The sequence below is a fragment of the Cervus elaphus genome, chromosome 15 (assembly GCF_910594005.1).
Source record: "Cervus elaphus chromosome 15, mCerEla1.1, whole genome shotgun sequence".
Lineage (NCBI taxonomy): Eukaryota > Metazoa > Chordata > Mammalia > Artiodactyla > Cervidae > Cervus > Cervus elaphus.
The window spans coordinates 31,683,934-31,698,603 of NC_057829.1; the positions used below are offsets into that span (position 1 = coordinate 31,683,934).

At 38.0% G+C, this 14,670-nt stretch overlaps 1 protein-coding gene across 3 annotated transcripts in view; it reads left to right on the forward strand.

The window, feature by feature from the left end:
* Nucleotides 1-14,670, forward strand: part of LRMDA (leucine rich melanocyte differentiation associated) — a 1,125,542-nt gene that overhangs the window by 894,918 nt on the left and 215,954 nt on the right. For all 3 annotated transcript variants that reach the window (XM_043925316.1, XM_043925318.1, XM_043925319.1), the window contains one exon: nucleotides 14,058-14,142. In XM_043925316.1, coding sequence (XP_043781251.1) covers nucleotides 14,058-14,142 — 85 coding nt within the window. The remainder of the gene's footprint in view (nucleotides 1-14,057; nucleotides 14,143-14,670) is intronic.

Sequence of the window (14,670 nt, forward strand, 5' to 3'; positions counted from 1 at the left end):
CTTCCTGCCCCAGGATGGAACAGGCTGTAGTCAGCACCCACACTGCTCACATCCCCTTCTCATTGTTCCCTCTCCCCACAGGTACATCTGAATATGCAGATGACTTTGCTCCAGGTACGATGTAAGAAAATACATAATTTGTAATCCACTTGGCCTGGTGATATAAATATGTTGAGAGTTGGGGGACCCAGTGTACAGCTTTTCTAACCCATCCCAGCACTGCAGTCAAACAAATCAATTCAGCCTTCAGAGGGGCATCCATTGCCTTGTGATTATGTTTGTGTAAAGTCTTGGGGTCTTTGATCAAAGAATGGCATTTCAGGCCAGGCCCTAATCCTCACCGCCTTAAGGTGTTTAAATGAGTTAAAAAAAAAAAAAGTTGATAACAGCTGGGACTTAAATTTGCCTTTGCCCAGCTTTTGTTTTGAAAAGGCTTCCATTATCCATGGCTTCCCTTTTCCAAGTAAAGATGGATCGTTGGGTAAACCAAAAAGGGAAAGAGGATCTGGGAGGAAATGGGCGGAGACTCTGAATTAATCTTCTGAGGAAGAATGTTTGATCAGCGGGGAGGAGAGAATGGAAAGCTCTGATGCTGACAGCAGGCACCTTTCTGACTAGGGTGTGATTGGCACCTTTGAAGCTTCAGTCGGGAGCCAGTGTCCAGTGGGTCAGGGCTTCCTCTGTCTGTGGGTGGTGGTGTTAATAATGTGGCAACTGGAAGGATTAATTGCAGGCAAGCAGCAGGATTACGAGGACGGCTCCTCAGCTCTAAAAGGAACAGTTAGAGGAAAGCCTCTGATCTGTCAGCCTTAGAGGAAATTAGTGGGAGCAGACTAGAGAAGGCTGGAAAAAAAAAAAGGCCTTTAGGATATTAAAGCAAAATGTGAAGAGGATATTGAAATAGGGCGAAAAGGGTGGGGGGTGCTGATCTCGAAAGGCAATGTCCACCTCTCCCTAGTAGGAATTTCCGTGATTTGTCCAGATTTCACACACGCCTTCTCTTTACGGCCCAGCAGAGTGGACCATTGTATTTGGGTTGCAACAGGTTAGGGAAGGGTTACAGTGTAATCATGGCTGCACCCAAGTTTGCTCTCCACCACCTGGCAGCTTCAGAATGTCCTGAAACTAAGGCTCCCTGTATAGTCTTAAAACAAGTCAGAGCATTAGTGACACCCTATCTACATTAGCTATCTATTGTATATTTTACTTCTTACCCTTCTGGTTCAAGTCGGGATGTTGCCAATAAATCCTGTGTTACCATTAAAGAGGCCATTCATCACGCTCCCTAATGTGATTAATCAAGATACACCACAGTACCCTTAAAATGAGATCATTTTGATAAATCATGTATGACATGAAAAGACTTTATTCCTTTTAAGTGCAATTTAGACAGTAATTTTTTTCCTCATTTATGATTCATGGGAGAAACATGGATAAAATTCCCTTGCACAGTTACACCTTATCTACAGCAATAACTCAAAACTGCTTTTAGATGAAAATTCAGGGCCTTATTCACCAAAGCTGAATGCCAGCTCATTATTTTCTGGCGTTCAGTAGTCCAAAAATAATGTCCGCACATTAAGCAGCATTCTCAAAAAGTTGGAATTGGCCAAGCACCAGGCACATCAATTACACTCCATCATCCTTAATAAGGAAGAAATATCAGATGTCCTCTTGGAGTTTTTTTGAATCAGTAATGCTCAGCCTTCACCTTCCCAATTTAGAATGATTTGGAAACAAAAATGGTAGTAACCAAAAAGTATGGGAATTTCAACTGTTTTACATGATTCTTTTCTCCCGTTGCCTAAAGCTCAGAGGAGGTATTTTTTCCTGTTCCCATGTGGTTCATACTTTTTTTCTCCATTTGCTTTTTCTTATTTCTCAAATGAAACTACCATTCTGTTAGGTCTGAGTTTTATTTTAAGCTGCCCTATCTGTGATGTGGGCTTCCCCCTCACAGCTGTCACAATAATTTGGGAAGCCATTTTCATAACCTCCAATAGAAAAATAATTTGAAAATGTGCCTTCTGGTGAGATCCATCAAGTTTAAGATCACATTTTTGGTTTAAAGTCAGACACTGATGCTATTCATTAAACTGAAGAATGACTTGTTTTCCACTAATATTGAAATAAACTCTGGATGAATGTTAAGTCATGCTGGCACGCACTTAGATAGAAAGCAAAAGGAAACACAGATATATTTAATTTGGACATGCAAAGTCAACAGAGTTTTAGGTCTTTTTGGAGACAGGGAACCAGGAAGACTGGCCGAAACAAATGTGAACAATTAGAAGTTCCTTTGCCCCTTTCACAGGACGGAGAGCATTTAAAGAAGGGGTCAGTGTTTCTGTGTTTTTCATACCCCCTTACCTATGAATAAGGGCATGTAATTTATTTCCCTGCTGTTCTTAGGGGTTTATTTTGGGCAGTGGATCAAAACTCTGTGTTTGACTGTGCTTAAGTAACCCAAGAGCGCTCGTATCCTGTTTTTATCCACACAACACAATGAATGCAACAAAACCGAAGTTTACTTGAGATATCACTGGTGTCCCTGTGCCTTAATCAAGTAGAAAGTGACATGAAAGGTTCCTTGTGTATTATTCACATTTAAATAAAAGGTCCCATGTTTTTATTTCTTTTCCAATATTAAGAGCAAATTAAGAATATAAGACCATTAAGGCTGTACTTACCTTGTTTAGGTTTCCGTTTCACATTTACGACTTTCTATTTTTTGCTAAAAAAGATATGTAAATTTAAAAAAATATACATGTATCTCATTAAAAAGTTTCCTGGTTCTAGCAACACTCAGCAAATCTCCAAAGAATGCAAGTTTAGAACATAAATATTTTAAGGCCCCATAAAATTGGCAGTGAATATTTTTTCCCCTTAATACCATGTTCATGTCATTCCAATTTACTACCATGGTTTTACTTTCCAAAGCGACTTTTAATACAATACACAATTATTTCATATGGGGTTGGCTAGGTCACCTCATTAAGCCTGCCAAGATCAGGCCTCTAGTGATCCCCACGAATATCCTCGCATTTATTCCTAATTAAAATGGCTCTCCTAAATTGTCTCAAGTTTATCAATACAAATAACAAGCTAAGGGAAATCACCACCACCGAGAAGTTGGCGGGGCAAGGTGACCTGATCACAGACCTGAGGCCGGGCCAACTGTGGTGCGTGTGCCGTGATGCCCTGCCACCTGTCGGCTTTGCTTACACATAACAGGGTATTGATGTCCCTCCCAGCAGTGCAGTCACCTTCTCTGACCCCTGGCCCAGTTCATCGCCCCCCAGAGAAAAGAAGGGGCCGTTTGAGAATTCCAGGCCGCCTGATTTCCCCCATCATTCATTTCCTTGGCCACATGTTTCTTCTGCTAATACTAAAAATTTATGGCCGAGCACATTAAGGGCAGCACAAGTCCTTTCCTTCTTCTGGATTATTTCAGAGTTTCCTGTCATAAGGAAATCCAAGAAGATGTGTCCTCAGTGGATTGTATGTGACAGTGTCTGCTTCTATCTCAGGAATCTGAGGCGTGATGGATACACTGTCAGTTTTGAGGGATGATGTTTTCTCCATATTTCCATTATGAACCAGGCTGTCATCTCCTAATAAATTTCTTGCATTGGTATCAATTTATTTTTACAAGCAGAGGGTCTGATGTATTTGGGAAAGGCACTGACAGCAGAGCTGGCCCGGCTTGACAGACCTGGCTCCACCTCATTTTGGAAAACTACTTTAGTTCCAAGGACAGAACTTGACCTGCAGCCCTTGAGAATTTAAAAAAAAAAAAAAAAAAAGCTCTCTTGAGAGGAAGAGACACATGAGGCAAGTTCCTTCTTATAAGCCAAAACAATCAACCTTGTAGGAATACCATGACATAATATTATTTCTAAGACAGCCTTGCAAACCCAGATGAGAAATGCCGTATGTCGTTATTTACTAAAGACGAGCCATCACAGTAATGCAGGGAAGCTATGGGTGGATCCAGATTGTAACTAGCTAAAGATCTCATGACTTTTGTCCACAGAAGGAATCTCAGTAGTGCCTTTCTGCTTGACAAGTAAGGAGGAGAGTCCATTCATGTACAGATAATTGATTATACATTGTGTGTATGTCCTTGTTGTAGCTACTATGAAGGGTAGAAGCCATAAAACCTTTGCCCTACCTTTCAAGAAACTTAAATCTAGTTGAAGAAGTAAGATGTTATACAAAATTAAAGTAAAAATAAGTATAGTTAATATTTAATGAGCAATGCCAAGATCTTTGTTTCTTATGTTGCTCTTCGCCTTTAACGTGAAGAAAGGTCATATAGCGTCATGATTAAGGCGGTAACCACTGCTGCCCGGTTTTGTGGCCCAGCTCTGTTACATACTAGTAATCCAAGAACCTACTTAATTTCCTTGGGCCTCAGTTTTCCTCATCTGTAAAATAGGAATAGGATTTAGAACTGCTTCATGGAACTGTTGTAAAGACTGAATAAATTAATATGCAGAATGTGTTTAGCATAGTTTTAGATACAAAGGAAGCACAAGCAAGTAAGTGTTATCCATTTTTAACTATCATCATCATTATAATGACTATTATTGTCTTTATCATTTTACAGTGGAGGAAAGAATAGCTTTAAGAGTTTACTGCCCAAGGTCATACAGAGGATGGTGTGTGGATCTAAGTCAGGAAGGCATCAGGGCACAGGAAAATGAGAAGTAGAGGATATCCAAATTGTAAATAAGTTGACAGAATCTTTGAAGCTTAATTAGTTTTTTCTTACTGTCCTTTTAGCACCAAACATACCTTAGATGTTATATAATAAATTTTAGATAGATAGATAGATATAGTGGTATGCTGGGAATGTTTAACAAGCAGCTCTTTGGAAAAAAATTATGAATATATACATGTACATAACTTTTTGTAATTTTATGTATATAAAGGTTGATTAGTACACAGCTTACAAATAAAATTAAATATATAATCCTTTTGGTTATAAATTCTAGTCATCTAATGCAGTCTTACCAAATATTTTTGGTTATTTTAGCCAAACTTTCATATCTATTGCCAATATAAGGTTGCAGTTGATGAATAAGTATAGTTCTGACATGAGCATCAATTATATTCTTTTCTTACTATGTCAGAACTTTACTCTTTTGTGAATGGCATGAGCAACTTCTTTACTGAATCAGATAATAGTTTTTGAATATTTGAAAAATATTTCCTCAACTTTTTGGTGCTATTCACAATGTAATGGCTACAGACACAACATAACCTTTAAGTTTAATCTGAATAGTTCATATTTTCCCATCATTTTCTTAGGTTTAAAAAATCAATAAGATAATTAACAACCAATTTGTAGCATTTGCCAATTTCTGCTGTAAATAATTCTATCATGGCTGATGTCAGGCTACCAAAGTCACATCACTGAAGAGTTGGGAAGAGCTATGAAGTGGTATATATTATATAGTATTTCTGCTATGTAAATATAATAGACATGAATAATTTCCAGAGCATAAGTAGTAGTAAAGTTTATAAAAGAGAAAGTGCTGAGTTTGGTTATATATTACCTTTACTTTTAATATTATTTATCTAATCACAAGTATATATAATTGAATTTTAAATAACAACTGTGTTTATCAACTTAAATATGTCATTCCTGAAAAGTTAACCATTGGCTTTTGTGAGCTGGTACAGGTTGACCATAGATACTATTAGCTATGTCAACCCCAAAGGCTAAAGAGATCTGAAGTGCTCTGCATCTATGTTGCATAGTCAGTTATTATTTTTTTCAGTTATTTTTAATAAATAATGGTTTTATTAATATGTCAGACCACAAAACACACTGCATATTCACATGAATTTAATCATATCTCAATGCAGGAGATGTACGAGATGCTGGTAAAATCCCTGGGTTGGGGGATCCCCTGGAAGAGGACATGGCAATCCACTCCAGTATTCTTGCCTGGAGAATCCCATGAACAGAGGAGCCTGGTCAGCTAAGGTCCACAGGGTTGCAAAGAGTTGGACATGACTGAAGTGACTTAGCACTAGCACTAGAAATGTATTGCTTATCTTAGTATATGTACTAAACACAGGAAGGTTTTCTTCTCTAGGCACCTTTGAACATCAAATTCATTGCAGAATGGTTGGGATTCAGGCTGTGAAATCAGGCTGTGTTAGGTGGAATTCTAAATTCTCCATATACTAGCTGAATGCTCTCAGGCAAGTTGTTTAATCTCTCTAAATCCCAACTGTCTTACTTATAAAATGATAGTAATAATGATATTCCTATCTTAAAGTTGTTGAGATAGTTAAAGAGTGTGCTTAAAATGACTCCATATAAAGAGTGCCCAAGAAATGTGACACATATACATAATCATATATAGACCCTCATTACTTGGGAATTGTAAGATATTACATTCTGTTTGAACATATGACACAAACTAAATCCTCTGCAAGGATTATTGATTAGCAGCAAAGTATTAACTTGTGTTCCATCATATTTCTGTGGACAAAGATGACTGTTTCTTTAAAGATAGGATGTTCTACCTTTAGAATTACCCAAGGTATTAGTAAATTCTCGTTTGATAATCCTTTCTTAATGCTTGGAGAGGTTGGTTTGTGAGGAGCTGCAAGGCATTCACTATTAATACAGATCTTGGTCCCTGCAGCCTTGAATCTGACAGTCCTGCAAAAGAGGCCAGACAAGAGCGCCACTGACAGCAGGAGGCAAAGTGGAGCAATGGCCAGGAGAGGAGTGTCATAAAGACCTGGGGTCTCTGCTGTCAAGAGGTGTGGAACTGGTGAAACTCCTTGGAGTCTGAGAATCAGACTGACTTGGTTTTTAATCCCACTGTAGATTTTAGAACTGTATCACCTTGGGCATGTGACTTATACTTTCTGGGTCTCAATTTTCTCTTTTCTCGGATGAGAGTAGTAATAGGATATACTCATACACTGGAAAGCCATTAGACTTAGAAAGCATTTAGGAAACATTTGTTCCTATCCCACTCCATGCCCCCTTTCTTTTCTGCCCCCTTCTTCCTCTTTAACTCCTATGCCCCCTCCTTCTGTCACGCCTCCTTGTCCTCTGATGGAAGGGATTGGAAAAATCAGTTCAGTTCAGTTCAGTCGCTTAGTCATGTCTGACTGTTTGTAACCCCATGGACTGTAGCATGCCAGGCTTCCCTGGCCATCACCAACTCCCAGAGCTTGCTCAAACTCATGAGTCGGTGATGCCATCCAACCATCTCACCCTGTGTCGTCCCCTTCTCCTCCTGCCTTCAATCTTTCCCAGCATCAGGGTCTTTTCCAGAGAGTCAGTTCTTCGCATCAGGTGGCCAAAGTAGTTTCAGCTTCAGCATCTGTCCTTCCATTGAATATTCAGGACTGATTTCCTTTAGGATTGACTGGTTGGATCTCCTAGCAGTCCAAGGGACTCTCAAGGGTCTTCTCCAACACTACAGTTCAAAAGCATCAATTCTTTGGTGCTCATCTTTCTTTATAGTCCAATTCTCACATCCACACATGACTTGGAAAAACCATAGCTTTACTAGATGGACCTTTGTTGGCAAAGTAATGTCTTTGCTTTTTAATATGCTGTTTAGGTTGTCATAGTTTTCTTCCAAGTAACAAGCGTCTTTTCATTTCATGGCTGCAGTCACCATATGCAGTGATTTTGGAGCCTAAAAAAAATAAAGTCTGTCACTGTTTCCATTGTTTCCCCATTTATTTGCCATGAACTGATGGGACTAGTTGCCCTGATCTTAGTTTTCTGAATGTTGAGTTTTAAGCCAACTTTTTCACTCTCCTCTTTGACTTTCATCAAGAAGCTCTTTAGTTCTTCTTCGCCTTCTGCCAATAAGGGTGGTGTCATCTGCATATCTGAGGTTATTGATATTTCTCCCAGCAATCTTGATTCCAGCTTTTACTTCATCCAGCCCAGCATTTCTCATGATATACTCTGCATATAAGTAGGGTGACAATATACAACCTTGACGTACTCCTTTCCCAATTTGGAACCAGTCTTTTGTTCCATGTCCAGTTCTAACTGTTGCTTCTTGACTTGCTTACAGATTTCTCAGGGGATAGTTGATGGCAATTGTTTTGTTTCACATTAGCCCTGGTAGGATTTTAATTTTTAAATATTTTAAACCGCCAAAAGCAATGGCACCATTAAATAAAGTTTAAAAATAAATTCATTGCAAACTACATTGTTCACAAAAATCTTTCCATCTTTGCCTATTAACTTTTACCCTTTTATCCATTGCAAATATTATGTTAAAAATAGCAACAGATGTATCAATACTATTCTTATATCTACTGTGTTCACTTAATATTGTGTAATAAAAATTTTGCATATTTATTTTATATTTGGTTACTGTAAATAACTATGATTATTTCCATAATGTTCAATATTTAGATGGTTTTATTTTTTTATTATATAAATATATGCTAAAATATTGGAAACCACTGCTCTTGATGACTGAAAAGGTCTTTTACAGTTCTTATATTCTATGACTTGATTATTCGTGTAAAGGTCCAAAAAATGCCCAACCTGTAGTCCTTCTTTCCTTTTTTCTCCCATAAGCATTTCAGAACTGCAACTCTGTGCCTAATGACCTTTTAGGCACTGGCAGAACTAGAGCCCCTTTAGATCAGATAAAAACAATGGCAAACTCAGAGGTGGTTTTGCCTGCAAAGGGCTTCCTGATTCCAGAGAGCCTTTGGTGCAGCCCTCCACCCAACCCGCCCCTTCCCTGAGGGACTTCTGCTCTGAATTACGCCCCCACCCCACCTCCTCAGTCAGCTGAATGCTGGGCTCTTGCTCTGACTCTGCCTTTGGCCCAGTTGTATCCTTTCTTGGTGTCGTGGTTCCTGACTCACCCTCATCCCTTTTTACCCTTTATTTTTCTCTCATTTTTGTTGGCATCTGTCTCTGGACAAGAATATAGTTGCTCCTGTTCCTCCACCTTCCCAACACATTGCATCTATGGTGGAGGCTTCCTGTCTCCACACTGGAAGGCATGGTGCCTCTACCTGTGAGCAGGTCAGAAGACTCCATCTTTAGACTGGTTCTGTGGCTTTTAATTTAATCTTTGAAATGCTGTCAAGTCTTTACTTCTGCTTCTGGCAACTTGGCTCGTGCTTTTGTGTTGAATTATAATCATGGTATATAGTTTTCTCTTTGACATTAAAATGTTTTATTCATTCAAGCATTATGCATTGACATCTTTCTGTATTTCTGGCAGCATGTTGGGTACCAGGGTTAATAGTATAGTTAATCTCAGAAATTTAATAGAGTTAATCTTGAAAGCACTGTTAGTATGAAGAAGAAACAAGCAAGAATGTAATTACTGATCCATGTGTTCAGCTGTCATCATAGAGGTTGGGGTCAAAGTTCTGGATGATGCAAAATATGGGGATCAGGCTATGAGTTGCTGACCCTTACTAACCAGCATTAATCATGATTTTTTTTTTTTTTTTGGATGAGTTGGGAATGCAACTAAGGTCCTGATTTTATTTTTCTTGGTGTTCTCTGCAAAGGGCCTGGCATATAGTAGATGGTTATTAAATCCTTGATAACTAAATGAGTGATGCTTTTTCTTATGAGAGAAAATAAATGTTTTTAGAAGAGTCAGCTTTATACCACAGTTTCAGGGAATGAATTGTGATGAAAAGCGAAGATTGCTTTTACTTGAAAGAGGCTGACAAATTTCCCAGACCTGGGATCACTTTATGCAGTGTATGATTTAAGGGTGAGTGAGCATGCCAGAGCGCTCCACTTGAGCTGAGTGATGGGGAATGAGATGTGGAGCTCTGGTCTTAGATGGTATTTTGTGAAAAATAGTTGGAGATTTATGGCTATTAAACAACTTTGTAGCTGCCCCCTTCTTGTTTCGAAGCCTGCCAAATATCTCCTCCTGTGGTCTGTATCATGTTCCTTCCGGGCATCCATGATATTCAGACATATCCACTGGAATGCAGGTTTCTGTGGAATGCACCCAATGGGAGGGGGCTTGAATTGTACACATTCATCTGAAGACATTTGTTTTCTGGAACCGCGGAATGAAATTCTCACTTTGCAAGTCTCTTTTACTGTACTTTCGTTGAATCTTTTCCAGTGAGGTTGCCAAAGTTCTACCTTCCTTTCTGCAAGATGGAAATTGCAGAGCACAGTATATTAGTGACCATTATCATTATTGATGTGAGTTTAAAAAATTATTAGTAACTCTCCAATTGTGAGTAGGAGACAAGTACAAAAACCTACATATGCCTTGGCCAATCTTAAGTAGAAAGACTTACCAGGTAGAATGAGCGTTTTAAGCCTTGGCATGAAGTGGGGGATTTATATTTACTGCTATTTATCAGCTTTTTCTGTTCTGTTGTTACATTCAGTAGCTTAGGAAGAGTTAGAACTGGGATATTTCACCAAAAAAGCCAACCAGAGATGCCCTTAATTCATGTTGTGCAAGTACTGGAAAACTTAGAGAAAGTGTCCTCTAATTATGGGTTTTCAACATAGGATGTATGGATTAGGTAGAAACAGAAGCCTGTTTTTTCAATTTTCATGTTTAATTTTGAGAAATTAAAAAAATGTAGAAAAGTTTGAAAAATAACAAGCACGCTTAGTTACCCTACAGGATTTGTATTTTCTAACATGTTGTTATTTTTTTTTTTTCAAGTGTTATGTTTCAATAAAAGAAATAAACCTTACGTGTAAAATTTCAGCTCCCCACTTTCCATTAGCCCCAGTTCTGTTACTCTGCTCTCTGGTAGGGGCAACCATTTTCATGAATTTAATATTTAACTTTTATATTTTTTAGATCTTTCCATATACACATGAGATCAAAGAACTACACATTTACATAAATAGTATTGCACTGCATTTATCATTTTGCGACTTGCATTTTCACTTTGCATTAAATTTTTAGACCTATTCAAATTGAGATCTATAAATCAGCTTTATTGCTCTTAAGTGCTAAATATTATTCTGTCATATGAATATACAACATTTTATTTATCCATTTTCCTCATTGATAGACATTTGAATTATTTCCAATTTGTTCTGTTGTAAATAATGCTGCAATAAACATTGTTTTATGTTCCACCTTACAGACCTGAGTAAAATTTTCCATAGTGTATATATTTTAAAGGGAATTGCAGTACCAATTTTCAGTTTTATTAGATATTGCTAAATTACTCTCCTAAGTGGTTGAACCAATGTACATTCCCACTGGCAAAAGATGAGAGGTTAAGAGTTTTGTTGCCCTTGGTTCTCTATAGCACTCTTTATAATGAGACTTAAAAGTTTTCCAACTATGATGAACAAAAAGATTGTATTTTGTTTTAATCTGAGGTGCCCTTAGGGCTAGTGAATTTGAGCATCTTCTCTTTTATTTATTGGCCACTCAGGTTTTCTCTTCTTTGAAGTGTCTTATATTTTTTTGTCCATTTTTATTATATTTTTATTTATTTAGAGACATATTCTGAATGCTAATATTTTATTGCAGATGTTACAAAAATCCTCTAATGGGGAGATTCATAAAGTAAAATGTGAAAGTGTAATTTTTTGCCATGGTTGGTTAGAAAATTTGCCAAGTACTTAAAGATTTGAGAATTATTTGTAGTTCTGAGGAGTCTGATTTACCCCAATTTTCCTGATCCCATTTTAGGCATATCTGCTTTATCCACATAAAGGAAAACATTATTTAAAAACTTCCACTAATGTTTTTATTATCTCATTCTTGATATACTATGAGTGTATTGCTTCAGTTTCAAGGGGAGTTCTTTATTCAGGGACAGGTAATGTGAAAATTTAAGACACTGTCTTGTCCATTTCTTTCATATGATGATTGTGCTTTTCTGAATCAAACTTCTAAGCATAATTTTCAACATCACTATTAAAAAGATCACATGGACTTCATTTTGCTAAAAGTCAAGTCAAAGAACTGGTATTTAGAATCTTGGTTTGTAGCAGTTTTTCCAAACATCCAGACACGAAAATGTCACCAAAAGGTATAGTTTGCAAAATTGTTCCCTTCGTGGATTCTTTTCCATGACTTGAGTTTATAAATGGACACTGAGCAGAAAAGTAATTAAATGCTAGGCATAGAATGATGACTGCAAAACAGAACTAAAGCCACACAATTTTTGCTTTCACTAAAACTGGAAAGAAAATGTAAATCACTATTTTACTCTTGGTTAGAAAACTTGAATGTTTTGCCCAGTCAGAGATATTTGCTGAAAGGTAGTTTCTTCTAGTAATTTTAGGAAAAGCTGTCATCAAATTGTCAACAGCCCAAATTGAGATTACAAGTACCAAGAAACATCACAATATAGCAACCTAAAACTCATCCTGGATTTTCAGGCTTTTTTAGCAATGAGATGGAGCAGGAACATTGACAGGGAGAGAAGCTCTGGCCTCTTGCAGAGGAAGTACAGTAGATCTGTGGAAGGACAGCCCCCGCCTCAAGCAGGAGCAGCATATGAATAGACGCCATACTTAGAACATTATCTTTGTGGCTCATTGATCAAATAAGGAAGCCCTATTGCTCAAATAGGGATTGCAGGAGACCTTGAATGCCAAATGGAGAAGCACCTGGTGATTCTAGTGTTTGAATTTTAATCTAATTGCTGATTGTTTTATACGATTACAGCATCTAAAAAAGTCTTTAGGTACTTTTTCAAATGTTTTTCTTAGCAACTGAACTTTGATCTTTCTGGACCCAATACCCTTGGATCAAGCTTTAAACACAGTATATTTCTTTTGCTGCTGGAGTTAAGTAATGCTACCCAAAATCTTTCTCTACCTTAGGGACATAGCTTCTGCTTTTGCATCATTCAGAACTCTTTCTCTAAGTCTCTACTGAAAGCCGCTTAATCAAACATCTCAAATGTCAGAAACAGGGTTTAAAGGGTTTTTCTAGCAAGTAGGTCTAATCTCCTACTTAGTTTTGATTCCTATAATGTCGATAATCTCTTTGGAGAAAAGGCCTGCTCCTACTAGGGCAAATATATCCCATAGAATGCATTTCCTTTTCCAGAAAGAAAAATGTAGCATTAATGAAATTTACTTTTTCATGAAGCCTGGAAAGGTTGTAAGCTTAGGATTTTGATCCTAGCAGATGTTCTTTTTAGGATATTAAAAAAAAAAAAAAAAAAAGGGGTGTTTGATTCAGAAGTCTCAGTAAGAATTGCAGTAGTGATGCTTCATGTTCCACACTACCTCACTCTGAATATGACATACTGGTCAGTAGCCCTGAGTGACACCTACTCTCCAGGTGTGGTCTTTCCGCACACCTTAGCCCCCATGGGTATAGCACTAATTAGAGAAAGAGAAAGAGAGCAGCCTGGGTCACACCATATCAAGGTGGATGGTTAAAGCACTTTGCATGTAGAAAAAAAAGCATCTTCACAGATAGATTTCATATCATTTTCTCTCAGCCCTCCAAATGGCAAAGTTTTGTTGATAACCATTGTACTTCAAATTTCAGATGATTTTTTAGTGCAATTGTTAAACGTAGCCACAACGCCAACTGCAAGGTCTTCTCTAGGGTCACTTCATGCTTCTTATGTCTTCACCTTTCCCCTGTCTCCATGCCACTGGGCCCAGTAAACCAGCCCTGTTTGTCCCATCCACCCTGCAGGCCAAGCTCAGCCTCTTCACTGGTTTTGTAGAAATCTATGTACAGTAAGCGTTTAATCTGTGTGAATTTTGGGTAGAAAGCTATTGGGGAATAACTGTAATAGAAATCTAAATCTGCATCATTTCCTGCCCTCAACATCTCTTTTCCTTCTCCTCCTCAAAATTCCACTCAATAAACAAACCATCGCCTTGTCTCAGATCCCTTCCACCAGTACAAGTCCCTTCAAAGCGTTATATTTGACCCTACACTTACCAAAATATTATCTCAACAGAGACAGCTCTTGCTTCCTAAGAAGAGCCTTGGTCCGTAACATGTTGTCCAAACCCAGATCCCAAGGAGACAAGTTTGGTAAACGGAAGGGTTTAGTGTTTGGCGTTGCTCATGTTGCTGTGTTTTTTTTTTTTCACACAGCCCTCCAGTGACAGAGTTGTTGTCTCTCCTAAGAGCCACTACACACCCCTGCCCTCTGCTTCCAGGGAACTCACCAGTCACCGAGGTAGGAACCCTGCTTTTTATTGCGCTTTGTGGCTGCAGGGAGAGATGCCGGACTGTGCGGAGCTCGGGGATCATTACGGCTTCCTCGGCACTTTGGATGGAGCAAGTGCTTTTCAAGTCCATGATGAGAAATCATACCTGTCAAGCCTAGTAATTTTGACTCATATTAAATAGAATTTAGTGGCAGTCTATTAGAAGGCAAATAGTCTATGGTGGAATATAATTTTGTGATTTTTTTTTTTCTTTAAGCAAAGATATTATCACACTTAAAAGTTACAAAGGAGGTCATTACCTCCAGAGAAAGTGGCAGAGAGAAAATGGGAAACTCACTAATATTTGTAAAAGTGTCATTATTTGGGAGTATTATAGTTGAAATCTGTAATTTCAAAATGAGTGAACTCTACATTACAGCTAAAAGGATAGAATCAATATGCAGTTTTCCTTGAATTCTCTGATCCTTGAAATTTTAATTTGGCTTACCCAGCTCTTCCAAAGCCTTGAATTTCTATTGTCATCTCTAGAGTCTGCA